Source organism: Mus caroli, chromosome 10, assembly GCF_900094665.2.
Source record: "Mus caroli chromosome 10, CAROLI_EIJ_v1.1, whole genome shotgun sequence".
NCBI lineage: Eukaryota > Metazoa > Chordata > Mammalia > Rodentia > Muridae > Mus > Mus caroli.
In genome coordinates, this window is record NC_034579.1 from 55284871 (window position 1) to 55312707 (window position 27837).

At 53.1% G+C, this 27837-nt stretch overlaps 1 protein-coding gene across 2 annotated transcripts in view; it reads right to left on the bottom strand.

Moving 5' to 3' along the window:
• The window catches only part of Unc5b (unc-5 netrin receptor B), a 69227-nt gene extending 49539 nt beyond the window's left edge, over positions 1–19688 (bottom strand). For both annotated transcript variants that reach the window (XM_021173795.2, XM_021173793.2), the window contains exon 1: positions 19194–19688. In XM_021173795.2, the coding sequence (XP_021029454.1) occupies positions 19194–19272 (79 nt within the window). In that variant the 5' untranslated portion in view covers positions 19273–19688. The remainder of the gene's footprint in view (positions 1–19193) is intronic.
• Between the last annotated feature and the right edge of the window lie 8149 nt (positions 19689–27837).

Sequence of the window (27837 nt, forward strand, 5' to 3'; positions counted from 1 at the left end):
AGGAAGAGATCTCCCGTCGGGACTTCGGCCCACTGGCTTTCCTGTTTCCACACTCCTATTTATTCTGATACCCAGATTCCTATCTGGGGGTTGGGGGGAATCAATGACGGTAGTTGTTTATGAAGTTAATGAAGCAAAGCCTTCGCTGTCCCTACACCTGTGGGAAGACGGGAGGGCCAGGTCCCTTGCAACGGGGGTGTGGGGGTGTGGGGGATGTGGGGGATGTGGGGGGGTGGGGGGAGGGGGCGCGACACACCTCACCCCACCTCTTCACTCCTTTCTCCCAGCTCAGGTTACAGCCTGCTTCCACTGCCCCTCCCCCACTCCAGACGCCGGGTCTGGTCACAGCTAAAAATAAACTCAAGGACTGGTTTACCAGCACACACCTTTAAGTCCCAGGAAAGATGCTTCCAGCTTCCAGACAGGGGTCACTAGTCTGAGGGGGGAGTCGAGAGGTTTCCAGTCTAACACACTGCACACCTCTTAGCACGGGGTGTATAAACACACTTGTGGAGGCAGTGGCCCTTCCACTAACTGGTGCTAAGAGTGCACCAGGCTCCGTGCTAAGGACCTTTGGTGAATTTACTTCCATCCGCCTTAGGGGCTCATCTACCCATTTTACAGACCAGAGAGCTGAGGACCAGATCAGGAAGAGCGAGTCTGAGATCCAAGTTCCAGCAGGAGCAAACAAGACAGAGGCTCTCTGAACTTTGTGGCAATGTTATATGGCAGACCGAATGCTATGGATTCTGTTGTGAGGTTGAAAATGGGGCTCAGGCAGGCTCAGGAGCTTGTCCTAAGGACTAAGAGATGGGAGACGCGACTTGAAGCTAATCAGTTATTAGAGCTCGTGACAATAAAGAGGGGCCTCTGGAGGTCCCAAGGTGGCTTCTGCTCACACCCAGGGACCAATTCCTGCCAAATTCCTGGCCTCTTACTGTTTATCTCACACTGGGCTCCTGCCTGGCCTTCCCTCACTGGGGCAGGCCCCTAACCAGCCTGCACACACTCACCCCCACTGTCCCCTAACTTTCATTATCCTGGAGCCCCACCCTCATCCAAATATCCTCCCCCCCCCCCCCCCGCCACCTCCCTAAGGCTTCATTCATAAGGATCCCAACTCCCGAGCTGTGAGCTGTACAACGTCAGCTCCATCTGGTCGGACACTTTCTTCCTCTCTTTCTTTCTGAGGCAAGGTCTCTCTGTGTAGTCCTGGAACTCTGTAGACCAGGTTAGCTTTGAACTAAAGAGATCCCCGTGCCTCAGCCTCCCAAGTGCTGGGATTAAAGGCATACCACCATAGGGTTATAGAGGAACTCTTTTTCTTAGCTTAAGTAAGAAAAACTCCGTGGATGTTGTTTGAGTAGGTTGGGCACAGAGAAAAGTATAATAAAGCCAAGGGCTCACTACTGTTAGGAATACAGAGAGCCCGTGGTCTTTTGGACCCTCAAATTCCAGAGATCCTTGGACCTGAATCCCCTCATTCATCTCCCCAAAGGAAACAGCGAGTCTTCCTTGCACAGAAGGCAAAACCTATCCAATGAGATGTTCACCAAGCTGGGAGACCCAGAGCGCACAAAGAGGCCATGGCTAGTCAAGGTGGGGTGGGAGACCTGGCTCCCAGAAGCTCCAAGAGGTACTTTACTAAGTGGGTGCCCGGCTGATGGCTTAAGGACCATTCCTCCCTGCCCTAGACTGTAAATTTACGAGCTGAAAGGCTGGGGTGGGGGCAGGGGCGCTCGGGAGGAGCCCAACCCATACCGCCAGATTCTCAGCCTTAGGGCTCCAGGTCCAGGAAGCCATAAAGAAGATCTGGCTGAGCTTCCCCACCCCCCAGCGGGTGTTTTAGAGGCTGGGGAGGGGCTTGCAGGAAGGCTGGGGGCTGGGAAGGTAGGGAGTCAGGGAAAGCCAGAATAGGCAAAGAGTGCTAGGTGAGTAGGCCTTTTGTTTGCTCTCCAGAGGCTCTGCCCTGTACTGGGGGTTCCTGGCCTGAGCTGTATCATGGACTGGGTTCATAATTACAGGGTATCCCCTCTGACCACTCTGGGAAGCTGGAAGGGTCAGGCAAAGTGGTGTCTGTTCCCTACTGCTCCTACCAGAAGACACCCTCCGCTGACAGCAGAAATATGAGATCCACAGACCAAAAGGAGCTTGCCCCCACCAAAAATCACAGAGGTCGTAACTGACAATGAAAGCCAGTGAGACAGAACTGTGGGCTCCCACCTCCCAGTGAGGCAGGGCTTGTGCAGTCCTGGGAAAGAGCAGCCCAGACCTGCTTGCTCGCTTGCCAAAGGGCTTGGTGAGCCCTCCTGGTCCACCCTCTCTGAAGACTGCCTGTGAGGCCAGGAGCTCTGGACCTAGGGGATGGGGTTCAAAGGCAGGGAGAGCCAGAAGCCAGAGCATCATCTATCTTGGGAGTCCATTCCCCGGAGTCTCTTGCTGGGCTCTAGATGCCCTCTGGCACTCCCTTTCAAAGTGTCCCGAGCCCTTCCCAGGCCAGCGGCTCCCACAGGATGTGGATGTCTGTCTGGCTGGCTGCAATCTCTACCACATCCCCTCTGGGCACTATCCAGGCCCAGGGCTGAGGAGTGCTGGACCACAGGAGTGACTCCACCCTCAGTCCCCATCTTGGCCAATTCTGGCCCAGCCTCTGGTTTACACACTCGCTTCTCCAAGGGAAAGCTAGTCAGTCCTACCCTTAGGAAACCAGTCCTTAGCTTGGGGCTAAACCTCCTATGGAGCTTAGCAAAAACAGAGATGGGTGAGGGGCTGGGCGGGGGGGGGGGGGGGGGGGGGGGGGGGGGGGGGGGGGGGGGGGGGGGGGGGGGGGGGGGGGGGGGCTGCTGGGGGATGGTGGTGGCTGCTAACTGGTTCCACCTCGGTCTTGCTCAGAGCTCTCAGCCGGGTCCCTGGTGGCCCCCTGGAGAGGGGCTGTCTGCAGATAATCAGGGGACAGATTTGGAAAGGAGGAGGAGAAAAGCACCCAGGCGCCAGACAGGATCCTTATCTGCTGGGGCGGAATGTCAGAGGCAGCACACTGGTGCGAGAGGCCTGGAGGAGGCCGCATCTGCATCTGAGCCTGGGAGGGCAGAGGAGACCCTCCTGGGTCCTAGGGGACAAACATGGAGGGGGGACTTTCTGGGCCAGACAGGGAGGAATGCAATCTACCCGGAAAGGACTAGATGCCACATCCTGTAACCGCCACCCCCACTCCCCACCCCCACCCCCACCCTGGCTTTAAATTCTCACCTCCCCCAACAGAGACAGGAGAGGGACCAAGATTCCCAAGGACAACCAGACCTAGCAATCCCTAAATGGCAGGGTTGTCTGAGTCACAAGACTAGCTGGTCCCCCTGGCTAGCTGTGCTCCTGCACCCCAGAAACCCCATGCAAGTTCTACTGCAAATTCTAGGACACTCCCCTCCCCTCCCCAACCTAGAAGAAAATACCACACAAAGGCAGGGCCGAGAAGCCCCAAGAAGGCCACAGAGGAGCACTAGGACCCCTAGGACACTCTGAGCAAAAACCCAGGCTTCAGTGTGGAAGGCACATTTCTGGTGGGCACTGTTTACCTGTGATGGATTCCCTGGCAGGGCCAGGGCTCTCCTGGGCCTTTCCCTTGGGTCAGGATCAAGGGCACAGGCCTCAGGTTCCTGTTCAAACCCAGGATCTGCCACTGTGAACTTTGAACAGTAGTCTGAAGCGCTCACTGCCCAAGGCTTCAGTACCCTTCGCTATAAAATGGGCTTTCCGGCTCTGTCTGTCTTTTCCACATCTGACATTCTATGGCTCTACATGAGACCTAACAGCTCCTGAGAACCTGAACTACCTGTAATGAAAAAGCCAGGAGACACAGATAGCTCACATACAATATTCACAGAACATCAATTGGTGCCCATGTGCTCTGGGGCATCCTGGGAGCCAGCTGGGGGCCCAGATTTTAACTTCCTGGTGACCTCTGCCAGAGGCAGTAGCCGGTTCATATCACAGGGACAGAGCCACAGAAGGAAATGCCAGCAAGGTTCTGAAGACTGAACCAGAGGGCATCTATTCTGTGCCCCACCCCCAGCCCCAGGAAGGCCTGGCTGGCCTGTCTCTCAGCTGTCAGCTGCAGAGCTGTTTCCCTATTAGCTGCTCTGGCTGCCGAAGGAGCAAGGAGCTCTGGACAGACTACAGAGCTGTGAACAAAAGCCAGGCCAGGCAGTGGCTGCCCGTGGGGCTGAAGTGATGGACAGGGGCCTGAGGAGCCACAGGGGAGGGGAGACAATGGGAGTGGGTGGGTGTCCAGGCAAACAGGTTTGGCCAGTGGAAGGGAAACTGAGAGCGAGCAGGAACCTCCAGCATTTTCCGGGGCTGTTATTCTAAGCAGCTTTTTATTTATTCAGAGGTCAGGGATGCGGCTTAACAACTGTCAGCTTGATATTTATTACAGGTGCATCAGCCTGGACCACGGACCCTGTGATGAGGTGACCACAGGACCTTCTTTCCCCCACCCCCCTTCTCCTTAGTGTGGCTACTTGGAAACCTGCAAGGAAAGGCTGAAGGGCCTTACTTTGCTGAAAGACAGCCAAAGCCAGCTCTTGGTTTACTTTGGGGGAAACTGAGGCACCATTCTACCTCCAGATCATAGAGCATCCTGGTCCTTGTAATAAACTAATGCTCTGGAAGAGAACAGACTCCAGCAGCATTTAGAAATGCAGTTAGCAACCTGCCTGTCAGCCCAGAGGATCCAGGTGGAAGACCGCAAGCCTTGCTTCCAACGTGCTCAAACGCCTACTGCCTCAGTTTCCCCTTCTGCATAAGCAGGGTCATGCCACCCACTTCCTACCCAGGCTGGAAGACACTCTGCAACTAGAATCTGCTTATTCACTTTTACGTGGCCCCGGGATGTGCGAAGGAGAGACTCAGAGTGGGGGCTTACGTCTCTCTATAGCCACCAAGTGCCTTCCTTATTAGGTTCCTAACAAAGGCTTCTAAGGAAGGCAGAGGCAACCAATAAATCTCCCTCACTAAGAGTCTCTTCCTAACAGACTGAAGACGTGTAAATGACCCAGTGCATTGCTGGGAGTGCCAACAGGCGGAAGTGGTGGTGACATCATGCGCCCATCCGGCTCCGAGCCTTCCAGCAGCCTGAGGTCAGCTCACAGAGCCCTGGCACCTCCCCCAGCAGCCCCACGCCGAGCCAAGAGGAGCCTGGCACTGCCAGCACTAGGGCTGGGCTGCCAGCTCGGAGTCCCTCCTTCCTCACGTCCCCTCTCTGTGATGCTTCCCCCCACCCCCACTCCAACCCCCACAACCCCAATCGCATCCCTGAACAGCATTCGCCGGCAAACGTGAGATTGCTACTTCTCATATAACACATGAGCTGTGGTGTGAACTTCTGGTAAATGGAGATCTTATTTAAACTGCATGCTATCAGGGGAGAAGAGACAGGTTCCAACACAGCTCAGCTCTGTTGCCAGAAAAATGGAGATGCCGGCACTGCTGGAGCCCAGAGCCATTGGTGTTTCTCAGGCACCCTGAGAGGGGCAACAGGGCCCTGGACAGCACTTTGCCATTTATTTGGGAGAGACAGACAGGATACCAGTTTCCTAATAGGGTTTGTCAAGGTTACCTCACTAGGGAACTGTTTGCTCTGTGGGACAAAAGAATGCCGTAAGGTCACAGGCATCTCCAGAATGACAAAATGTAGGTGGGACAGGAAGGCCCAGAGTATACCTAATCACAGCCCTCTGCCTTCTTTGCAGACAGAACTACAAAGGAACTGAAGTCCCAGCACCCAGCCTCCATCCACTGTTGCTGGAATCTCTGTGTGCCCACTGTTGGGGCCTATGGTTGGGAAATACAGGTTAGAATCTCTTGGAGCCTTGCAAAGACCCAATGTCTAAGCCAGACCTAGATATGCAGACCCGGGGGGAGAACAGCAGGTGTGTGAACTCTGGCAAACTCTAGCTAACACTTCTGTGACACACTTATCGAGCAAATGTTCACTGAGGTCTACTCGGTGTGGGACACTGTTCTGGGCACTGGGACATTCCCAAGGGACACAGCTCTGCCCTCGTGGAGTGAGAAAGCCAGATAATACAGAGAACTTCTGTGTACAGGCACATGAGAATTCCAGGTGGTAGGTGCTGATGGATGGGGCTGTTAAGCTTTCTAAGAGGGGACACCTGAGCAGACACAGGACAAAAAGCTGCCAGTCTGGTCAACCTGGGGGTTCCAGTGTTCCACAGTGGAGCAGATTTCCTTATGTGGAAGCAAGGGCCCTTCTCCATGAGCTATGGAATCCACGCTTCTGCCAACACCCCTTACATTCACGAGGTGTCCATGGGAACATGCCATGTTCAAAAGGTGCCTAGCCATTTGAGGCCAACAGACATTAACACTTTCTCTCTTCAGGAAATTCTACAGGTGACAGGGCTATGGGGACATTGGAAAGTGTTTGATGGAATAAAGGAAGGGAGTGGAGTCTATTAAGCTAACCCTACACCTATCAGGTAGGGAAACTGAGTCTGAGAGAGAAGTATACTGCTTAGATGTGGCCTCTCTGCTTTGAAGGGGGATGGGGACAATGGCCCCACTGCCCTCTCAAAGTTGTCACCACCACCAACCCCTTGCACCAAACCTACACCAAGTTTCTGCCACTCAGTTACACTCGTGTAAATAGCCCATTCTGTCCATTCTGGCCAGGGTACAAGCCTGGGACACACCCAGGGCACGTCCATGGCTCCCCCAGTTTGTGAAGATGGGGCTGGCCTTTCCTCTCACGATACCAAAACTACCCAGACAGAATGGTACCAGATAAGGCTGTGGAGTTTGAAGTCTGGTGGGATCTGGACTCTCGCCTGTAGGGAACATAGGTCCCAGCGACCCACCGCTCAATTACATCAAGAAAGAAAATAGGACAGAGTTGGGTTGGAGTGGCTGACCCACATATCCAGGGAGAGAGAGGGCAGATGGGCGTCTTCAGATGTCCCTGCTCAGGAAAAGCAGGCTGGGTCACTGGTCAGTCAGTGGACAGACAAGTGAAATCGATTTCTAGCATGGCGACTGGCTTGTGGAGAGTCGTCCCAGATTCTACCTTTGGGGGAAGGCCTGGAAACCAGCCTGTGTGGCCTTGGCTCTTCTGGACACTTGGAACCAGCGGCTTCCCTCTCAGCTCAGAGTCCTGCTCAATCTGTAAAAAGTTTGCCTGGAGTTTGATCTCCAGAAACTCATATAAAAAAGGTAGGCATAATGGCCCACATTTGCAGTCCCAGCACTGGGAAGGCAGAGACAGGCTGACTCCTAGGGCTATCTGACTTAGAGCTCTCCTAAATGAATTCCACACCAGTTAGAGACCCTGTCTCCAAAAGAGATAGATGATTCATCCCTGAGGAATGATGCCCCAGACTGTCCTCTGGCCTCCCCATACATGTCAGCTTCACACGCAGGACTACATACACAAGCCTTGGAAGGTATCCAGCAGGATGTGATTCTCACACTGGCTTACTCAAGTCCAGAGGTCACCCTCATTGCTCTGTGATGAGACTGTTGTTTACCATCCCTAAGATGAACTGAGGACAGTTCTTTCTATTCCTAAACACAAGAATTCTCTAGAAAGAGCCTTGGGAAGGAAGGCCGGGGGTGGGGGTGGGGTGGGGGAGGAGCGACGTGAGAGAGCCCCAGCACCCAGGAATTTTGCGTGGTTTCCTTTTCCAGCAGTGTCCTGGCAGTGGGCAAGCACTCTGGTACGGTAACCAAGGTGAGAAGTGGGGAGCCTGCCTTACCCCACGCTGCCAGTGGCCCTCTTAGAAGAGGCAGACCCTTGGCCCTGCCCCTGCCTCTGAAGGCTACTGACCACCAAGCAAGATTCTCAAGCTTGCAAGTGCTTTTCCAGTCATTGGCTCCAATGCCCCTGGCTTGCCAGGCCCTGCTCCATGGGCACACAAAGGTTGCTCACCCTCGTAGATGCTGGCATACTCCTGTGGCTACCACACCCTGGTAAACATGTTTTCCCTGGCCATCTTTAAATAACCAAGGGCTGCCTTGAGGCTGGGCCCATCTTTGGAAGGGCCCCATCATTCCTCCTGGCTTGACCCAGACCCAGCCACAGCGCAGAAAGTCTGCAGTTGAGAGGACAGCCCTAAGTCCTTCAGTTCAGTCAGCATCCATCACTCTACAGGTAACTGTTGAGCATCCACCATCTTCCCCTGGCCCCCGCATGCATATGCACATGCATGTGCACACACACACCATACACACATTAAGAAAACAAAAGAGAATAGAAGTGGACAGTGCTCACAAGCACGCTGTGGACCGTCTCCTCCGACCTCCATAGGAATGATCTGATTCAGCCCTTTGTGGGCTGACTAAAAGCAGGCCATGCTCTTCCCACATCTCAGAAGAGGAAACAGGGCAAACAGCAAATCCACCCCGCCAAAGGCAGGCTGCTGGCAACACACACACACACACACACACACACACACACACACACACACACAGAGGTTCAGCAGTGGGGTGGTAAGGTGGTGTCCAGCAGAGCCTAGTATGCAGTCAGCAGGCACGTTGGACATCTCAGGGAGTCCACACAGCAGAACCCTCATCATGCATCCTTCCAATCTCCCCTGCTCTGACCCCCATCCTCTCTCTGTGTCTCTTTAAGGCTCTGGCCAGCCTGCGATTGGCTTGGCCTGCCCATGGCGGACCAGAAGGGAACAGACTGCTCAGGCCAGCCTGCCCGTTTTCTAAGAACGAGTGGCCAGCAGAGGCTTATGTAACTTCCACCGGGCATAGCAGATGGTATGCCGGCTCACGTGCCAGCCAAGCCGGAGCTGACGCTAACCTGCCCTGACATGGCACCCGGTCTCCTCTGCTCGTGAGCACAGGGCACATGCCAGGGCATGGGAGCATGGAGAGGTATGGAAAGTGGCCCAAACATTCGTCATTCAGTACACACAGCCCAGCCAGGCCAGCGGGGAACCAGGGCCACACAGTCACCAGCAAGCAGGTTCCAGCCTTGTAAGAAGGGGATATGGTGTCTCTCTTGCTGCCTTGCTTTTTGGGCAGTGCAATCCCTGGGCCACAGCCTCTGGGGGTTCAGACAGCAGTTTCTAAATCAGGGACCTTTCTGCAAGTTGTGGAACTGTTTGCTTGCTTGGCTTTGCCCAACTCAGTTTTTGGTTTGTTTCTTTGTTTCTTTTCCTGGTGGGTTAAACAAGAGTCCAGTAGGGCCTGTTATCCCCCGGGGTCACACAGAGACTTGGCCTTTGAGCCAAAGCTTCCAAGCTCCTGGAAAGCCTTCTAATAATATAAGCTCCCTCATTGATAACCCCTGGGATCTATCTATGAATGACTTCATGGACCAACTACAGCCCTATCCAAGACGGCTCCAAGAACCCTCCCTAGAAAGGTCCCTTCCACCTTAGGTCTAGTGGTCTAGTATAGTCTGTCAGGCAGCATTTTCTAGGAAGAAAGGTGAGCAGGGAGTTAAGGGTAGCCTCCCTCCCTTCAATGAAGCTGTCTCTCCCACTACACCTTCCCAATCAACAACCCTCAGGCCGACCACTGGAAGACAAGAGAGACCCAGGCTCAGGGAACTGCACCTAGAGATGGAGCCAGGACTTGAACCTGTGTTTTCTGATTCCAGGGTGGACCCTGCTTATTTGATTGGAGGAAGGAGAGAAAGAGGCTGCCTAATGCTACCCAGCAGATCTGCTTTAAGACTGAGATTAGAACCAGGTTTCCAGTTTTTCTCCAGGGTTTTTTTCTGCTGTTCCTGTGTGTGTGTGTGTGTGTGTGTGTGTGTGTGTGTGTGTGTGTGTGTGTGTGTGTGTAAGGGGAGAGTGGGGGGACTTGAGGGGAGGGGAGAGGAGAGGGAGAAGAGGAGAGGAGGGAGTGAGGGAAGACCAGATCAAGTCAAATTGGCAAGCCAGGAAATACAGAAGCCAGATGAAATTTGCAGCAGGGGTCAACACGTCCAGCAGCCCTGGCTGTTTAAGCTGCCAGACAGGAGTTCAGATCAGCCTGTGACTCCTGGCAAGGGCCAGTGGGTACCCAGCTGTGAGACTGGTAGCTGAGCCAGGCATCTTGCAGCCTCAGCCAAGGGCCTGGGGATATTTATCTCCTAGGAATGCTCTTGAATATCAGTGAGGGATGCACCCTGGGCGGCTGTGAGCAGCCTGACCCTGCAGCCAAATCTCCTATGCTCCGGAGGCCCAGTTCTTGCCAAGAAGCTAGGTAGGGGCAGTTGCTGTGGAGGGCTGGGCCTGGACTCAGCCCCTGGCCCTGCGCCTCCCTGCATGCTGCTTAGTCTGCACCTGCTGCAGGCTGCAGAGCCAATGTCCATGCAAGGGCCACTTTGTGCAGCTCCAAACAGTGATCAGTGGGCTTGGGCATGCAAATCGGATACAGCTTTATTTTTGAGATACAGTCGTATGCAGCCCTTGGTGGCCTGGGACTGGTTATGTGCACCAAATTGGCCTTGAACTTAGGATACTCCTGCTTCTGCTTCCAGAGCCCTGGGGTTTACAGGTGTGTGTCACCATGTCTGACCAAACACAAAGGTTTTTACAGCCTACTATGTGTCTGCTCTGCTCTCCACTACCCACACAACAGGGACCAGGATGCCTAGATGCAAAACTTCATTAATTCCTTGTGGCTTTGTTAGACTTATGGAACAAAGTCTTTCTCACCCAAGGGCTCCAACCACCTAGCACTTAGCACTTACTGTGCCTGCTAGTACTTAGCACTTACTGTGCCTTTTGGTAAGTGCTTAGTGAGAAGAGACTCAGACAAGGCAGAGGGGAGGTGGTGAGCGGACAGCTGGGCATCTCTTACTCTCCGGTTACTCATCCAGGCTGACAGGCACCAGTCAGAGCTCCCTTCTGGCCAGTGGCACCTGCAGTTTCTGTCTCACTTTGCAACTACCTCACATCTGACACTAGCAGGCTCCCCTACCACTTCTGATCACACAGTGACCAATGTCACCACTAACAGCCCTGTTCCCATTGATATCTCCTGGTCATTTCAACCCGCCCTTGAGACAAGGCAAAGGGACACAGGTGTGACGGTACTGGTACTGCTCCCTGTGACCCCACCTCTGGTCACTGCTGGCTCGGCGTCTGCCCTTCTGGGTTACAAAATGACTTGCAGGGGACTTGGAACAACTTTCCTGGCATTTGTGATTCAACTTCTCATAAGCTCCCCGTCTCATCTCGCGCTAGGTGCTGAGGCCCCGGGGTTGGGGCAGCCAGGCGCCTGATAGCATTACCAGTCACTTTGCTTCAGCTCCATCTCTTGACGCCAGTAATGCCTCCGGGCGCCACACAGGGCCTCTGGGGGATTGCCTGACTAGTGGGTGATCAGAGCTGGAGATGCCTCTGAGCTACCAGGCAGCTGGGTGGCCACAGAAGCAGAAAAGTGGGCCTCTTTCCTGCCACCAGTCCCCCAGTTCTCCCACCGAGGGGGATGCTGCCACCGGGGGCTCTGTCCCTTGATCTCCCACAGAATCAGGAGAGCAAGGCCCATTCCCCTACCAGAGCTTGGCCCAAAGGTGTCATGGGGAAAAGCAAAGAGGGGAGGCAAAGGACTTCAGAGGACCACAACTGGGGTTAGCTTCTGACACATGGCTCACCAGGGAATTAAGTACACCAAGAGGCTAACAACATGGCCCAGGAACTGGACCAAATTAGATCCTTTAGGCTCCCAAGCCATGGGCTCTGTGCTCAATGCTGAGCAGAGACCTCAGGCTCCGGAGGTCTTCTGAGTCAGACATAAATCTGTAGAGCCTTCCTTGTGGGACTGTGAATGTCTTTCCCTCCATCCCCACATATGAACAGCTCCTCCAGGCATTCCCCTCCACTGCTGGGCTGGCATGGGGTACTCAAGAGCCACCCTTCTCTCCTCCAGGAAGCCTTTCCTGACCCCAGGTCGCCAACACACACTTCCTGCTGTTTCTAATCCTGTCGGTGTGACCTGAACCAAGTGCACAGCTGGGCTGGGGTTCCTGTGACCAGTGTGTGCTAGGAACCCTCACCTCTGCCCTGAAATCAGCTTCCCTTACTCCTAAAAGTGAAGAGAACAGAGCCAGAGTCAGGCCGTCTGTCTGTCCTATTAGAACCGCTATAGACCCCTTAAGCCTTAGCAGGTTTCTTCCTTCCTTCAGTCTCCGGAGTCCCCCCTAGTACCCGGGGCTCTCTGTCTTTGAGGCAAGAGATGCTTACGGAGCAGGGAGAGTGAACTTTAAGTCCTAGAAGGTAATTTATAGCCAGGCAAACAGAGAGAAAGAGACAGACACAGAGACAGACACAGAGACCCAGGGCCGCATAATGCACACATGGGCATCCCGGTCAATAAATCGACTTTCCAGACGGGCCTTTATAAACGCCAATGAAGTGAAGTGGTTCTGGGTCGTTGGTAGCTCTGCCTCCTGCTAACTGCTAGCTAGGAAACCCCACAGGTCTTAAAGATCTACCTTCTCCCTCTTCTAGACTCCAAACACAGACAGGAAAGGAGAGTAGTCAACCCTGACCTGGAGAGGGAAAGGAGATCGCCCAGAGTCATAAGGCAGAGGAATAAACAGTAAAACTCAGTCTCAAGTGCAAGGCCTGGGAGGGGCTGGGCCTCCAAGCCCTGAGGCTCCCTGACTCCTCTTCCCTTTCTGAGCTTGCCAACAGTGTGAGTGGCCACTACATGCTAGGGACCCCGCATAAGTCTTCCTTACTTCGGGTACACCAGCTCATATGACTTCAAAACAATTCTATGAGGACATTACAACCTGTATCTCACGGAAGAGGGAACCAGGGCATGGGCAGTTAATCGAGCCGGTAAATGACACGGGGTGGGGAAGGAGGGCGGGGGAGGGAGGGTAAGACTATGTTAGCCTTCTCAGAATCCCAACTGGCCATGTCAGGGACCCTATCTGGCAGCTAAGGCCCTAAGGACTGGCCCCTGCAGAGAAGGTATCAGAGGAGATATGTGAAAACGGGCTTAAGGGTGAGGACGGCAGCTAGGGAACTCTCCCCTAATGCCCCAACAGGATTCCACCCCAACTTGCTAGGCTCCACCCATTTCTAAGAGACCCAGAGAGGTAGCACCTGTCCTAGGTTCCACCCCTGTCCTAGGTTCTACTTTGAGCCAGAGGCACGGGGAGGGGACATCATCAAGGCTCCCTGGACCTGGAGGGGGGAGGGGGAGGGGAGGGGGAGGAGGCAGGGACTACTGGTGGTGAAGGCCCTGGTCATCACTGCCTCTAGGAAGGTTCAGGCTTTTAGGATTTTTCTGCTGTTGCCCACCTCTGTAGTCCTCCTGCAGCATCCAAGATGTTAGGAGCCATTTTGCACTTTTTGGAATGGACATCAGGGTTCCCTCTAGACAGGGTTAGGGCCTCTGTGACTGATCCAGGCCCAGCCTGTCTCTTCAGCTTTCCAGGAGTGTTATCTACCTCCCAAACAGGGTTCTTGCAGGCATGAGTCCCATACAGAAAAGGGGTTCTGCAAACTATGAAGTGCTATGCACAATGAGCTGGGGAGTGAGTCTCCTCAAACATGACATCTCATCTAAGAGTAGAAGGGAGATCCTCAGTGTGGGCACAGACGGGAAGGACAGGTAAAGTGCCACCCTACGCTCCCTCACTCCCTCAGTGGGGTGTGCTCAGGTGTGCCCGTGTGGGTCCCTATGTCCAAGCCCAGCCACACATCCCAAGAGGTAAGCTCTGCAAGTTCCTCCCCAGAAAACTTCAGAGACCTCCCTGAGAGAGATGGGCTGCAGGAGCCAGTGAGGTGGGAGGGTTAGTCTTCACGTCATACCCCCATACCCGCCTCGCCCCCCCCCCCAACCATGCTCTGGGTGAGCTGAGGCTGGGGGAGGGGCACAGGACACTCATCTCAGCTTCCTGGATCAACAGGCCTTGTTCCTGGGCTACTATGAGTAACCTTTCTTGGTCCTTCTAGGGCAAAAGTCTTCACCCTCAGCTTCCTGGTCCCAGCCTTCCTTGGGAATCTATTCCAGCCTTCCCTGGGAATCTATTCCAGCCTTCCCAACAACAGGTTCCGGCACTCAGGCCAGACCCTGTGCCCAGCAAGACAGCCGGAGGGCTTCTCTAGCCTTGCAGGGTAAATGGCAGGTCCCGTCCTGAAGAGGATTCCCCAACAAGGTACAATGGATGGAGCTTCCCAGGCCTTTCATGATTCATTACACACACCTAGGTATACCCAAACAAAACGCACCACGCCTATATGACATTGCACACCCCCACATGCTCAAACAGCCACACAGCCACACAGCCACACATATGCCACACCCTTCCATACAAAAGGTGGAAACCACAGCACACTCTGGTCCTCCTGCACACTTCACCTACACACACACACACACACACACACACACACACCACTCACATACCTAAGAGGGAAATAGCATCTCTCCCCCACCCCCTCCCCGAACACCATTCCACCTGCCACCCTCTCACAGCACTTCTCACAAACACTCCTCAACGCAAAATCTCACACCCACAGGTCCGCCTTGCTGGAGCCGGGAAAGTTGTGATGTGCTGGGAGCACCTTGGGGGTGCTGAGAAAGAGGGATGAGGGAAAGGAGCGGGGCGGAGTGCTCAGTGGTTAGTTAGGCGGCACCGCTGAGCTCGGAGGACTGGGCAGACCCACATCGATCTAGATTAGGTGGGGAGAAGGGAGCGAGGCGGGACACAAGGAACAGGAGAGCTTTGATGGAGGGTGGTTGGTACTTGGTGACACCAGGTGACTGAACTGAATCCAACCTCCAAGCTCCGGAGATGCTAATCAGGCGGCTTTGTAGAGAAGGGGAAAAACAGGAGCTCCTAGCTGCCCAGAGCTTTGGGAGGGGGAAACGACACAAAAGGAGGGAGGGGAGGGGGAGAGACAGCTGATTTATGCCTGCACTTCAAATGTTTTCCCTGCCATTAGCCTCGGGAAGCCTAGGAGCCAGAGGAAGGCGCGTGGGGGGTGGGGACCTGTGGCTTAGGGAGCTCAGTCTAGGCTTGTCTGCCCGCGGGCTGCAGCGGAGTTCCGTTCCGATCCACAGCCTCCAGATCCTGCGATCCACATTTGGCTTGTCAACCAGCTCCCTGGGAACAGCCGGCTTCGGACTGCCAGTCTTCTCCCAAAAGGCTTTAGGAGGGGCTCACTTGTTGCCCTAGCTCACCAAAATGGCCCAGGTACCGGGTAGTGGGAGCGAGAGCCCCCTCCCCCGGGCGCCGTGCCTGTACAGGTTCCAAAAGGGCAGGAGGTGGCGCTCCAGCCCAGATTTCAGGACCCGGCCAATCCGGAGGGGAGCAGGGTTCTCGGTGCCTTCGGACGCATGCTTTTTTTTTTCCCTGAATGATTCTCATTATGGTATTCTAAATTTCCTTTAAAAGGGGGTGGGGGGAAGCACAGCCCTCACTTGTTTGGGTTCATTCTGCCTTCACAGCTTTAATGACTCCATTTGTGGAAGCTGTTTAGGAAGCTGGTGGAGAGGCGGAGGAGAAGGATGCCAGCAGAGGAGCCAGCTCAGGCCTGGCAGCAGCCTCTCCCTTCCCCCTGGAGGCCATCTGCCTAAGCAGCAGTTTCTCTGGGCCAGTGGCCACCAACCTAACCTCAACTCACAGCCCAGTACCCAGTCCCTTGCCCCTTCTCTACAAACCTGAGCTTCTGTTTGCCCGCCCCCCTGCTACCTAAAACCCTACTCCGGATGGTACTGTGGCCCGCTAGTCCCCGGGTGGAGGTGGGGGGCTAATTAGTGGTCACTCAGGGTCACCAACCTTGCTGCCCAAGCACCTGGGATGGAAGGGATACACCTCACCCTGCTTGTCCCCCAAAGTCCAGGGCAGCCCATAGCCACCCTAGACATCGGGGTGACTCAGGGAAAGGATGTCGGAGAACCCAAACCTCATACTAGCCCCGAACTGACAAGAATGGGGTCATGGTGCCTTTTACCCAAGGATTCCATAAGCAAACCAGCAGGGACAGTTGGGTCCCCAGCTCTACAAATGAATGTGACCCTGTAAAAGGTGGCCATCTGACTAGGCAGGCCATGAGCCTAGCCCACCGGTGACCTATGTTTTGCTACAGCCAGTGAGTGTCTTTGGTGAGCATCTACCTGGTCTTGGGGGCTCCCATGCCCAACCCTTGCTCCGGCTGTGTTCTGTTGATCAGGACTCTTGCTCCCCAATCAACCCTCTCTCCTCATTCTTGCTACAAGTCCAGTGAAATCCGACTACCAAAAGGATTCTACCCAACTTAGGTGGCACCTCAACTCCATTCAGCATCCTGATCTCAGGGAGGCTGCCAGCCTTCAGATGATGACGGAGAGATGAAGGAGGCTGAAACATAGCTAAGGCAGGCCCTTGAGCCCTGAGTTCGAATCCTGTCTCTGTTGAGCTCTACTGTGTGACCTTGGGCAAGTCCAAACACTTTTCCCCAAAGTGCCAGCAGTTATAAACAGGGGAGTTGCTAGGTCCTGCGGAATTCCCCATTGTGTAAGGGGAGGGGGATGGACCAGAGCAGAGAGATTCCAGGAGAAATTCCTCCCATGCAGTTGTTCTTCCTCCGAGTTAATGAGAAAGCCCATTAAGACACTTGACTTTCCATTTGTTTAAGCGAGATGGGTGCTCACTTCAGTGCTGAGGGAGGGAGCAGAGGATTAAGGCACCAACCAGAGCCACACAAGCGGCACCAGCTCAGACACTAGGAAAACTCCCTCTTTAATTGCACCTTTAAAAGACTGATCAAGAGCTCTCAACTCTGGCTCAACCGTCCCAGCCAGAGGCCTTGGAAGGGCTGCAAGAGTGGGGTGGGGTAGAAGGAAGCTCCCACAGCCTCCCGGTGCCTTTGATGTAGCCTCTCCCGGCCAGTCACTTGCTGTTTGGTGTCTTCCTAAGGGTCTGCGGTTCTAGGGGTCTGGTTTTGATTTTTCCATCATCAAACGTGATGGTTTTTTTTTTTTTTAAATCTCAACGCTCTCAAGGAGTTGACTATCAGATTCTCAAGAGAAAGGAGGAGTGTACCTGTACTTTGAGCCTCCCCAGAAATCTCTCCTGCCTCAGCAGCAAACCTCAACACAGCCAGGTGGAAGGGTGCCGGAAGGACAGCCCCCCACCACCACCCCATAGTCGAAGCTGGCCTAGCTAACATAAAGGAGCCCAGCGTCCTAGTCAGAAATTGGTGTGAAGAAGACAAGATGTGGGGAAAGCCTGAGCTCTGGCCTCGCTTTTCCCCATCAATGAAATGGGAACAGGAGGGAGTCACTGGAAAAACCCAAAGAGCAATGCAGTGGAAAGATGCTTCGTGCCTGTGGCATTGGGGAAAGCAGGCCGTTTGGGCATGCTCTCCATCCAGAAGGTAGGTTCCTAAGGGAGGCATATTCTGGGCAAAGGAAGGCTGCAGGCAGACCCCAGCAGCTGGCCCTTCTCCAGACTAGTGGGCAGGAGGCCCCCCGCCGTGCTCTGTAATGAACACAATTCCAACACCGCTTCTGCTCACTGGTGAGAAATCAAAGCTGGGTATTAGAGACCATTTCTGACTGGGCACTGTTCATGCCCAAATCCATCAAAGCCCTGGGCCTGGGGTTTCTTCCGGGGTAGACGGGGGCTGAATGCTTTGTTAAGCAGAAAATGCAGGCCCTCTCCAGCATTCCTGGCCCAGCCCACCCACCTGGAGAAATCTGGGCCCAGCAGTCCTATTTTTCTCCAAATGGAGCCCCACCCCCAGTAACCGTGGTATCTATTCCTGATCCCACTACCCTGCTGATAAATATGGGGAAAAAATGTTTCCCACGATGCAACCTGGCCCACGTGCTATTTCCAAAGACTTCACTCTAGCCTCCAATCATCCCCAGACACTCTTTAAACAGAAACTAACAATCCTGGCCATCCCACACCCAAGTGCACCCTTTAAAACAAGGCTGGTCGGTTAGCGTGCCTCCTCCCCTTCTCCATCATTACCTTCCAACTTCAAAACACTGCTTTAAATACCTGAGTCTGCCCAAATCATAATTAACTCGGATCAAATGATTGAGTGTTGTAACTTTACAGCACAAAGCTTGGGGAGAAATAAAAAGTGGGGGGATGTGTTAAAAGCAAGCTCTGGCCGTGGGAATTGTTCGTTACAGAGGAGGGACCTTGAGCTCTTGAAGAAAGAGAGGTGGGGAGGCGGAGGGAGCGGATGCCATCATCACTGAGGGTGGTGGGGTGTGTTGTCAACTCAATACTTTCTGCTAGTTTCCTTTTCCCATTCTTAGCCTTTGCCCAGGGAGGTTTTTGTCTAGGGTGGCCCTCCAGCCCCCGCACCAGCTTTGGGAGTCGATTCACCCTAAGGGCAGTTCACCTGCTTGGGTACCAGAGAGGTTGGTGCGGGAGTGTCTACTTTTCCTCCCAAGGAAGACGCAGCCCACTTTGCAGCGCCCAGCCGAGCTACTATGGAGCCAGCAAGACACTTCCATCTTCGCGGTGAGAGAGGAGAATCGGGGACTTTATAAACTTAGGAGTCCGCCAAACCCTCTTAAGAGCATCTTTGCTGGGTCCAGGTGCAGTGCAGAGGCGAGCTCACCTGGACACTGAGAATACCAATAACCTATTGAAAATAGGCAAAGTCGACAGGAGATACATCACGCCCCTCCACTCTCTGCCAACACTCACCCCCAAACAATCCACCAACCACGAAACCTTTTCATACCCGCCCGCGCCGCACCTCCGGAGATCAGGGTGTACAGGAGTCGGCCCCTCCCCCTTCAGTAGCTAAAGCCTTCGGGCCTCGGCTCCCCAAAGGCCGAGGGGAAGAAGCGCTTCAGGGTTCCGCAGTATCCTGCTCTTTCTCCGCGACCCTCAGAATGCTGCGCGTGCAGCCCGCGGGAGCCTGTACTCAGACTTAAGTTGCAGGCGAACCGCAGAGAACACACACCTGGCCCTGGCAGTGACAGTTTTTCCGTGACAGTCAGGGGTCACTTGGAAGTGAATCAGACCCCATTCCACGGGAAGCAACTATCCCTTGGAGGCAGGAGCAGGGAGCGTCGAGCTTACGTGGCACCCCAGGTGGCCACGCGTCGCCCCCTCTCCCGGGCACCGAAGCTGCCTTTTAACTTGGACGCGTTCACGGCGTTCTCGGAGCGCAGTGACTCCGCCAAGAACCACCCGAACTTGCAGTTGGACGCTGAGACGCGCCAGGACCTCATCCCTGTGTTTCATTCCCTCTCACACCTACCTGCTAGGCTCGGTGTCGGATCCCAGCAGAGCAGCAGCACAAGCAGCAGCGCGCTCCGCACCCCGCTCCGGGCCCTCATGCTCCTGTCGCCCGGCCCGGGCGCCTCTCCCTCGGGGTTCTTTCCCGGTCCCCAGCCTCGCCGCCTTCGCCTTCGCCGCCGCCTCGCCGTTCTCGCAGGCGCCCGGCAGCGCCAGCCCGTGCCCTCCGTCGGCGCAGAGGCAACCGCGCAGCGCCGGGAGGCCGCCCGGCGACTAGGAGCGCTCCGGGAGTCGGACGCCGCTGGGGATCCCGGCTCTAGTGCGCCCTTTCCGCGCTCTCCCGCTGCCAACGCCGTCCGCGCCCTGCTCCGAAGTTGTGCGATCCCAGTGGAGTGCGCTCAGCGGCGCTCGCAGCGGCCGCGCCGCGAAGTCTGTCCGAGTGGGGTGTGTGCTTCCCTCTGCGCCCTGCCGCTCCCCGCGGCTCGGCGCCCTCGCCCGCCCCGCCGCCGGCCACAATGCCCAGCGCCGCCGCGCGCTCGCCCTAGAGTCAGCGGGCCGGGGCGGGGCCTCACGCGATAGGAGGCGGGGCCTGGAGAACGGGGGCGGAGCCACGGGGCCCAGCGAGGGGGGGTACCTTACCGCTGTGTAGGCGCGGCCGAGTTGGGGCCTTATCAGAGGGGATCCTTGAAGAACGCAGGATCCAAAGCACCGGAAAACCGGTCCGCTGAAAGCGGCGGAGTCTACCGGATTTTCTTTCCAAAAATAAAGGAAATAAACATTCGTACACTTCTTAGCTTGGGTGTGAATCAGCTTTCGCTTTTGATTCGGTCTCGAAAGGGGATGGGGGTGTTTAAGAAAAAATGTCAAACACTCAAGTCCTGGTGGAGCGGGGGATGTAGTTGGGGAGTTCCAGCTGTGGATATTTGAGCATGAGTTAGGATCGTGATTGGTTCTGTTTTTCTCCTCGACCCAGGACAGAACTCTTTACGTGGGATCCGGAAGGATGGCTCATCCTAGGATATGGTGAACCAGTCCAATTGAATAAAAGGCCGTGTGTGGGGAGGGAACCTGCTGCTGTGTTTTGCTCCGTGCACAAACTTGGTTCTGCTCCTTAAGCGCGTGACCTTGAAGGAGCTGCTTAGCTGTCTCCATCACTGTCACCTGTGAAATGGGGAAGAATGATGCTAGCTGTCTCATAAGGGATTGAGGAGCAGAATGTGGGAAATAGGTAGAAAGTGGGGGCACAAATGGTGGCATCCCTTCCCAAGGTTCTTGAAGGAAGTCTTTGTCACCCAAAGGTGGGCCCATAAGCTTATGTGACCAGAGGAGACTTGGGAGATGTCTGTGCATCCTCTCACAGGAAGCTCACAGCACTTCCGTGTGGCAGCCCACTAACGGGCTAATTCCACAATGCTATAAAGAAGCAGCCCCCTACCCCTTAGCTGCTGACCTCCTAAGCTTTTCCTCTTTGCAGATCTGGATCAGCCCTCTTCTTCAGGAAGAGAGCAGCCTAGCCAGGTTCTGAAGTCGGGTAGGAGGGTAGAAGGGTGGGAGGGTGCCAAAAGAACCTAGTATTCCCAAATATTTCCTAGATTGGAAAAGAAAGGGTTTGGGAGCTATAGTTGCTGACTAGAAGGATGGTGGTGTGAGGGCCGAGAAGCAAGAAGATCCATGCTAGCTGTGTTTGGGGGAGAGGGAGGCAATGAAAGCAGGATTTCTCCACACCCCCCTCTATCCCAACTCCACAAAATGAAGACTGGAGATCTATAGAAGGCTGTGGCGATAGGCGAAGCCCCACATCATGGCTGGCCACCCAGGCCCAGTAGGGTGAATCCGGGTGGAGTGAACGCCCAAGGCAGGACTTTGGTTTCTGTGGGCAAAGGTAAACGGGCTATTTTTATCCTGGCCTGGAACAGCATGAGCAACAGCAGTGGCTGAGCACACCCAGCCTGTTCCACCCATTCCAGACCGCAAGCACGCAGCGATACACACCCCTCGGACAGTTACACATACCTGCGAAGGGACACACAAGTAAATACACAGCAGAGATGCACACGTGCGAGATGATCTTTCCTGAAACACCCTGTGGACAAACAGACATCCACCTAGAAAAACACCCACAGACCAAAGCCTGTGAGATTAAAAACCCCAAACATAGCTCCAGGCGCACACACAGAGACATCTGACTGGAAAGGCAAACAGGTATTTGGATATTTAAAGACTGGCAGGAAACACCCGCCTGGGATGCCTGGGTACCAACACTCACACCCCATGCTCAGACCGGAGACCCGGTCGATGAGGTCAAGGGTGCTGTGCCTGAGAGCTGAGTGGATGCTGCAGGTTCACACTCCCCCACTGGGATAGCGAGTGTTTTTCTTTAGACATTGCTTAATCCCTTCTGGGGAGAAAGGGGTGCAAGAATAATAACTATTTCCCTTCTTCCTACCCAGCCCCTACCCACCCTTCAGTCTGGAAGCTCTATTTTAAAAAAGCAAAGTCGACTTTATTCTAATTAACTCACAAATAAAAGCATCATGCAGCTAGCTCACGGCAGCCACGCTAACCCTTGCGCCATTGCTTCTGGGCTCTATCTGTCTCTGTGAACATCTCAACCATATTTAGAATGTCCAGTCTGAGGCTGTGGGGCCTCCTTGGGGCTCTGAACTTTTACTGTCCAGTACGGTTTTTATTCAGTTACACACACACACACACACACACACACTATAACAGAGTGGAAACTAGATTAAAAAAAAAAAAACAAACAGATTCATGGGCTAGACAGATGGCTCAGTGGTTAAGAATATTGTCTCCTTTCCCAGAGGTCTTGGGTTCAATTCCCAGCAACCAAATGGTGGCTCACAACCATCTATCCTGGGGTCTGGTGCTCTCTTCTGGTACTCAGGTGTATATGCAGATAGAGCACTCTACACATAAAATAAAAGAAATATTTTTTCTTTTTTTTCTCCCTGCCCTTAAATAAATCTTTTTAAAAGGATTCATATTCTTTCATGACTGTTTGTCCTTTTGTCTCTTCTGTCTTTCTCCATTAGCCAATTTCTCCAGTCTTAACATCTGCTCATGGAGGTCTGTCTCTTTGGAACTAGGGTCAGCCCTTTGAAGGAATCTCGTTATTTCCTCTGGCCCTACTTATATTAAATCTCAGGGAGATTTTTCAGCCACCTGCAGCAAGCCCCAGCGCCCCCCCCCAACCCCCATAGTCCAGGGAACCTCATCTTTGGTCCTCAACTGAGAATGACCACGTCCCTCCCATGTATAAGGCCCCACAGCCCTAGCAGTAACACAGTGGAGACGTTGTACAAAACTTTCCAGAAGCATCGTCATGCCCTGTGCCTTGGCACTCAGTCAGGGCAGGGGGAGGGGGAGCTACTTCTAGTTAAGAACAAGGATTGCCAAGGCTGGCCTCCGTTTTTTCCTATTTATCATGGCATGTCAATACAATTTCCTGCACACAGTCAGATGCATTAGGTGGCGAGAGAAAAAGAGAGGCTGTTGATCCAACGCCTACAATGGCCCTGAGAAGGAGTCTCAATGCTCCACCTGCATGTCTTGGAGGTTTATGTGGCGATGTCCCGGGATGTACCAGGAGAGGGGCGTGTTTAAGGCTGGAGGCAGGAAGCCTTTGTTGGGGCACAACTGCTTTGAAAGCTTGGGCCAGTCTTCACCCTTAATGGTGGCTGCAGATGCTTCGGGGACCAGAGCATTCTTAACAAGATAGCGTGTAGGACTGGAAGGTGGACCCCAGAGGATGGATGCAGGCCCCAGGTCCCCGCCCAAACCACTGCTCCCATCCCGACTCCCTGCTATTCTTACCTGCTTGCTGAGAGCTCTTACTTAACCTTTCCGGGCTTCATTCCCCTCCGTTGTAAAAAGGAAATTATCACCACTTCTCAGGACTAAAAGGAATATGCATACTTACTCTGAGCTAGCTGAGTAACAGCTCCCTATTTCGTAACAATTATGATTTGAAAGCAGTCTTTGGGGCTCCTTGAAACAGTGGCTAGCAGCTTGGACAGGGCATCTCCAGCACTGGCCATGCTCGCGGGTGCCACTAGGCGGCGCACTGCAGCCTCAGCTTCCTTGGCGCCGCAGCAAGCAGAGTAGGCAAACGGACTGTCTCTGTCCACTCTTCTGGGACCCTTCTCCCAAGAGAGATTTCTCTCCCCTGGGTGATAAAAGTCGGGGGTATGCGGGATTGTGAGTGGGAATAGTTGAGAATAATGTTCACGAGGCTTCTCCTGATTAGTCCGGGACAGAAGAACCCTAAGTCAGTTGTAAGCTGCAGAAAAGGAAGTGTCTATGGTTGAAGTCCTTCAATTTGCAATAATATTAGCATATTCAATGCTGATCCTGGCCTAAATCCTTCACATGCTAGCCACACACATGGTGCTGTGGGGGACCCCATTCACAGATGAAGGCAATGAGACCTAGACAGTACGTTGAAGGCAATGGAGAGTCCCACCCTGACAGAGTAGATCACAAGCTGGAACTTACCTTTTAAAAAATTGAGATGAGGGGCCAGAGAGATGGCTCAGGCAGTAAAGTGCTTGCTGCAAACCCAGGAAGACCTGAGTTCAGATCCAGAACACCCAGTAAAAACCAGGGTGCTGTGTGTCCTGTCAACCGCAAGCTGTGGAGGTCTAGGTCCAGTGAGAATCTCTCTCTCTAGAAACATAAAGTAGAAAGTGATTCAGGAAGACATGGTCCCCTAGGCTCCACGTGGGTGTACACACACACGTGCACACACAGGAACTCGGATAACATACACAATACATAGAGAAATAAAGATAGCTGGTGACGTGGCTCAGTGCTGGGCCTGACGACCTGAGTTCACTCCTAGAATCCCACAGGGTGGGAAGAGAGCACTGATTCCCAAAAGTTGCCCTGAGCCATACATACACTGTCTCTAATTTTGTTTTCTTTTGAGACTGGGTTTCTTGTAGCCCAGGTTAGACATGAATTCCTAATCCTCCTGACTTAACCACCTAATTCCTGGGATTACAGACCAGGGCCATCACACTTGGCTTCAAAATTCTTTTATCGACAAATTTATGAAAGTAAACTTTATTTTAGTGATGAGTTTGGTTTGCAGAAAAGTTTAGAGCACGATACAGAAAGTTTCCCCATGTCCCCCTTGGAAAGTCCCCTTTGTTATGTCTGACACACATATGGAATATTTACTTCATGTGGTGAGCCCATGATGGTACATTATGAAGAAGCTGAGTTAACTCAAGTTATCTTGGCATGTGCCTTGTAGCCTCACTCTGGGATGAGGTCTCAGCCAGGACCTGTCTCATGGCGTCCTGTTGGCTGTGCCGGTTTCTCAGCACTCCACCCTTATTTCCAATGACCCTGGCAGCTGAGGATGATCGGCTAAGTATTTTTGGAAGATGTCTCCCATCTGGTATTTGCCCATCTTGGCATTCATAATTGTCTCCAACAGGGGGTTCTGATATTCCCTAGCTATAGCACTTCAGCTTGTAGAGTGGGCACTGATTATGGGCAAGCATGCCTTTGACATGTCCCGGGGAGTTCACCGCCCTAAAGTTGGGATGCTGGGGGGGGGGGAGGCAGGGACCGTAATACCCAGGGGCCAAATAGGAAGCTGTACATATGGAAAAGGGAAAAGGAGGGCTTCCAGGCACTAAGTCACAGGGACAAAGTCACCTGAGGAGAGGTGGCAGGTGTGTGTGTGTGTGAGAGAGAGAGGGGGGGNGGAGAGGGAGAGAGAGAGAGAGAGAGAGAGAGCACTACATGATCACATACTAGGGAAGGAAGAGACCAGGAGGGGTGGTTCCAGCCCTGTGTGCCAGAGCTGAGATCTAATACTAGGGAGATGGCAGGGACTCAGGGTTGCTCACTGACTGCAGAAGGCCTTATGGGTGTTGTGCCCGGGAGCATCGTTGGGATTGTATGTCACAGTAATCTGAGGTGGGGTGGACAGTGAGGGCGGTGGCCACCGAGTGGTGAGTGGTCCTACAACAAGAGAACCTTGTCCCAGGGCTACAGAGAGTCGACTTGGGGGATACGTAGAGGGAGAAAAAAATGTCTGGAATTAGGAGCCAGTAGGAGAAGCCAAGAGGTGGTGAAGGAGAAAGTGGAGAGCTGGGGTTTAGATGCTGTGAGTTCCATGGACTCCCCAGTCTCTCTCCGTGGATTTCCCAGTCTCCATGGACTCCCCAGCACACAACGGTGAGCATAGCACTGACTGGTATGCTCAGGAGTGGTTATTGCTTCAAAGACAAGGACACTGGCTGATGACCACATGGATAGTCTCAGCCCTTACAGCCAGGAGTGCCAGATGAATTAGCTGTCAATCACTGTGATAAGCCAGAAAAAGCATTGTCATTTCCTGTTAAAAACAGGAAAACTGAGACTTACATGACCCCACTTAGCTAAAGGGACAGAGGCAGGCTCAGACCCAGGTGGCTGGTTCCGGACCCATGAAGCCAACAGAACCTTTTGATCCCCGATGTGATTTTCAGGGCTGTGGAAATTTCCGTGTCCTTACATTTTTAGGGCACGCTTTCTCCCTGGTCACCTAGGATGCTCTTGGAGGTGGATGTTAGATGTGAGCTCGTTAAACTGGAAACCAAGGAGCTGAAAGGCAGCTCAGGGGCTCAAGTGCTTGAGGGGAGAGCATGAGGACCTGAAGTTGCATCCCCAGAACCTATGTAAAGGCAGCTGTGCAGCCTACATTTGGAATCTCAGCATTCCGGTGGCAAGATAGAGGCGGGGTCAGGAGAATCCCTGACAGCTCTAGGGCCAACTAGCCCCGTGTGTGCATGTCACAGTACATTTGACTGCCTCAGATAAGGTGGATAGTGAACTCTAACTACATGGGTGGGGATGAGAGGAGAGGGTGGAGAGAGGAGGGGAGGGAGGGAGGCAGAGAGGTGGGGAGGGAGGGAGGGGGGAGGGAGGGAGGGAGAGAGAGAGAGTGTGTGTGTAAGTAACCCTGGTTGTCCTAATTCTTGCACTAGAAATGAGGCTGGCTTCTAACTCAGAGATCCACCTGCCTCTGCCTCCTGGGTGCTGGAGTTAAAGGCATACACCACCATGTCTTTTTCGTCTTCCTAAGTCTGGCAAGAGAAAAAAAATATTCTTATGCTCAACAGTTATGAGCAATTACTATGAGGACCCGCATTCAGTTCCCAAAAGCCACATCAGACAGCTCATAACAGCTTGTAACTCCAGTTCCGGGATGATCTGACACCCTCTTCTGGCCTCTGTGAGTATTGCATCACGTGGAGCATCCACAAATGATCAGGCACACACATACATACCCACCTTAATAAAAATAAATTTGTTTGTTTTTTTAAAAAAGGAAAATAAAATTCCCTAAGGAAAAGGACTGATCTGAGATCTCTGTTGGGGACATACTGTGTTCTTATGACCAGCCCACCCCATCAGTCTCTCCTAAGTCATGAATGGGAATTATGGAGATAAAGGTCAGACAAAAGGAAGGAACACAAGTTACTACCCTGCCAAAAACAAAACGAAAAAGCACAAAACAACCTTTTTCTGCTTTCTCATAGTTGACTGTGAAGACATTCCATCTTCAATGCATTCAGGTGAACAGTGAGATACCTTATTTTAAAACATCCACAGTCATTTTATTCTATATTTATTCAGCTCTTGGCAATGCAACTTCCTTTTGCTAGGCCAAGTCTGTCCAGTTTCTGTATTGCTTATCTGACACTTCCAATATTGTTCGTGTGATAATAGACCGTTTTATAGAATTAAATGCAGTATCTTTCCCTTTCAGAGAGGGCAAGACTACATAAATAATCCAGTCCATGAGGTTTGTGCTTAAATCAACTTCTTTACAAAATGCAGCTTTCCTGGAGACCTGTGATTCTGAATGGTTTGCGTCCAGGCACACGGGGCGGTTGCTGAAGTTATAGCTGTCACTTAAACTAAAGGCAAGAGACAATTCAAAAGGAATTTGGAATCGAGACAACCTCCGCTGCTATGTTTCTTGTGGTTCGGAGTTTTCTGTATTGCTGCCGGTTCTCTTGAAGACCAAGCCAGCGCCGAAGATAACGGACTGTCATTTTTAGGACAAACGCCAGACACATCCTCCAGTGGGAACCATTCCGAGCTGATTCACACGCACTTTCTGGAAGAGCAGGAGGGAGGAGGGTCTCCCGGAGAGAATGGTCCCTCGGGATGTGCTGGCAACCAAGGCGAATTTATTTTTCATTTTGCTAAGACGGACATTGAAAGGCCTCTCACTTCAGTAAGTGAACAGTTTAGTAGGGTAGATACAGTGAGCCCCTTCTTCTGAACTCTCACCCCATCTACAGTCAGCACCGGACTCGGTACTCCTAATGAAGTCGTCAATATAACTGCTTCTGAATATTTAGATTTCCCTTAGTTTTGCTCATTTGCTACATAATCTCTTCCACTTGGGACTGTGAACTCGGCCATGCCGGTTGGCATGTTTAAGTGGGATCACACTGCCATTAGATGTGTCTGTGGAGAGACGCATACTCTCTCTCTGAGTAACGGCTCGGCTCGTCTTTCCAAGATTTTACTCATTTACACGTTGTGCGACAGGGTATTTTCAACAGGCGAACCTTGAGCTGCAAAGGAAGGGAGATGTAAAAAAATAAAAATAAAAAATAAAAAATTCCAGGGGCCAA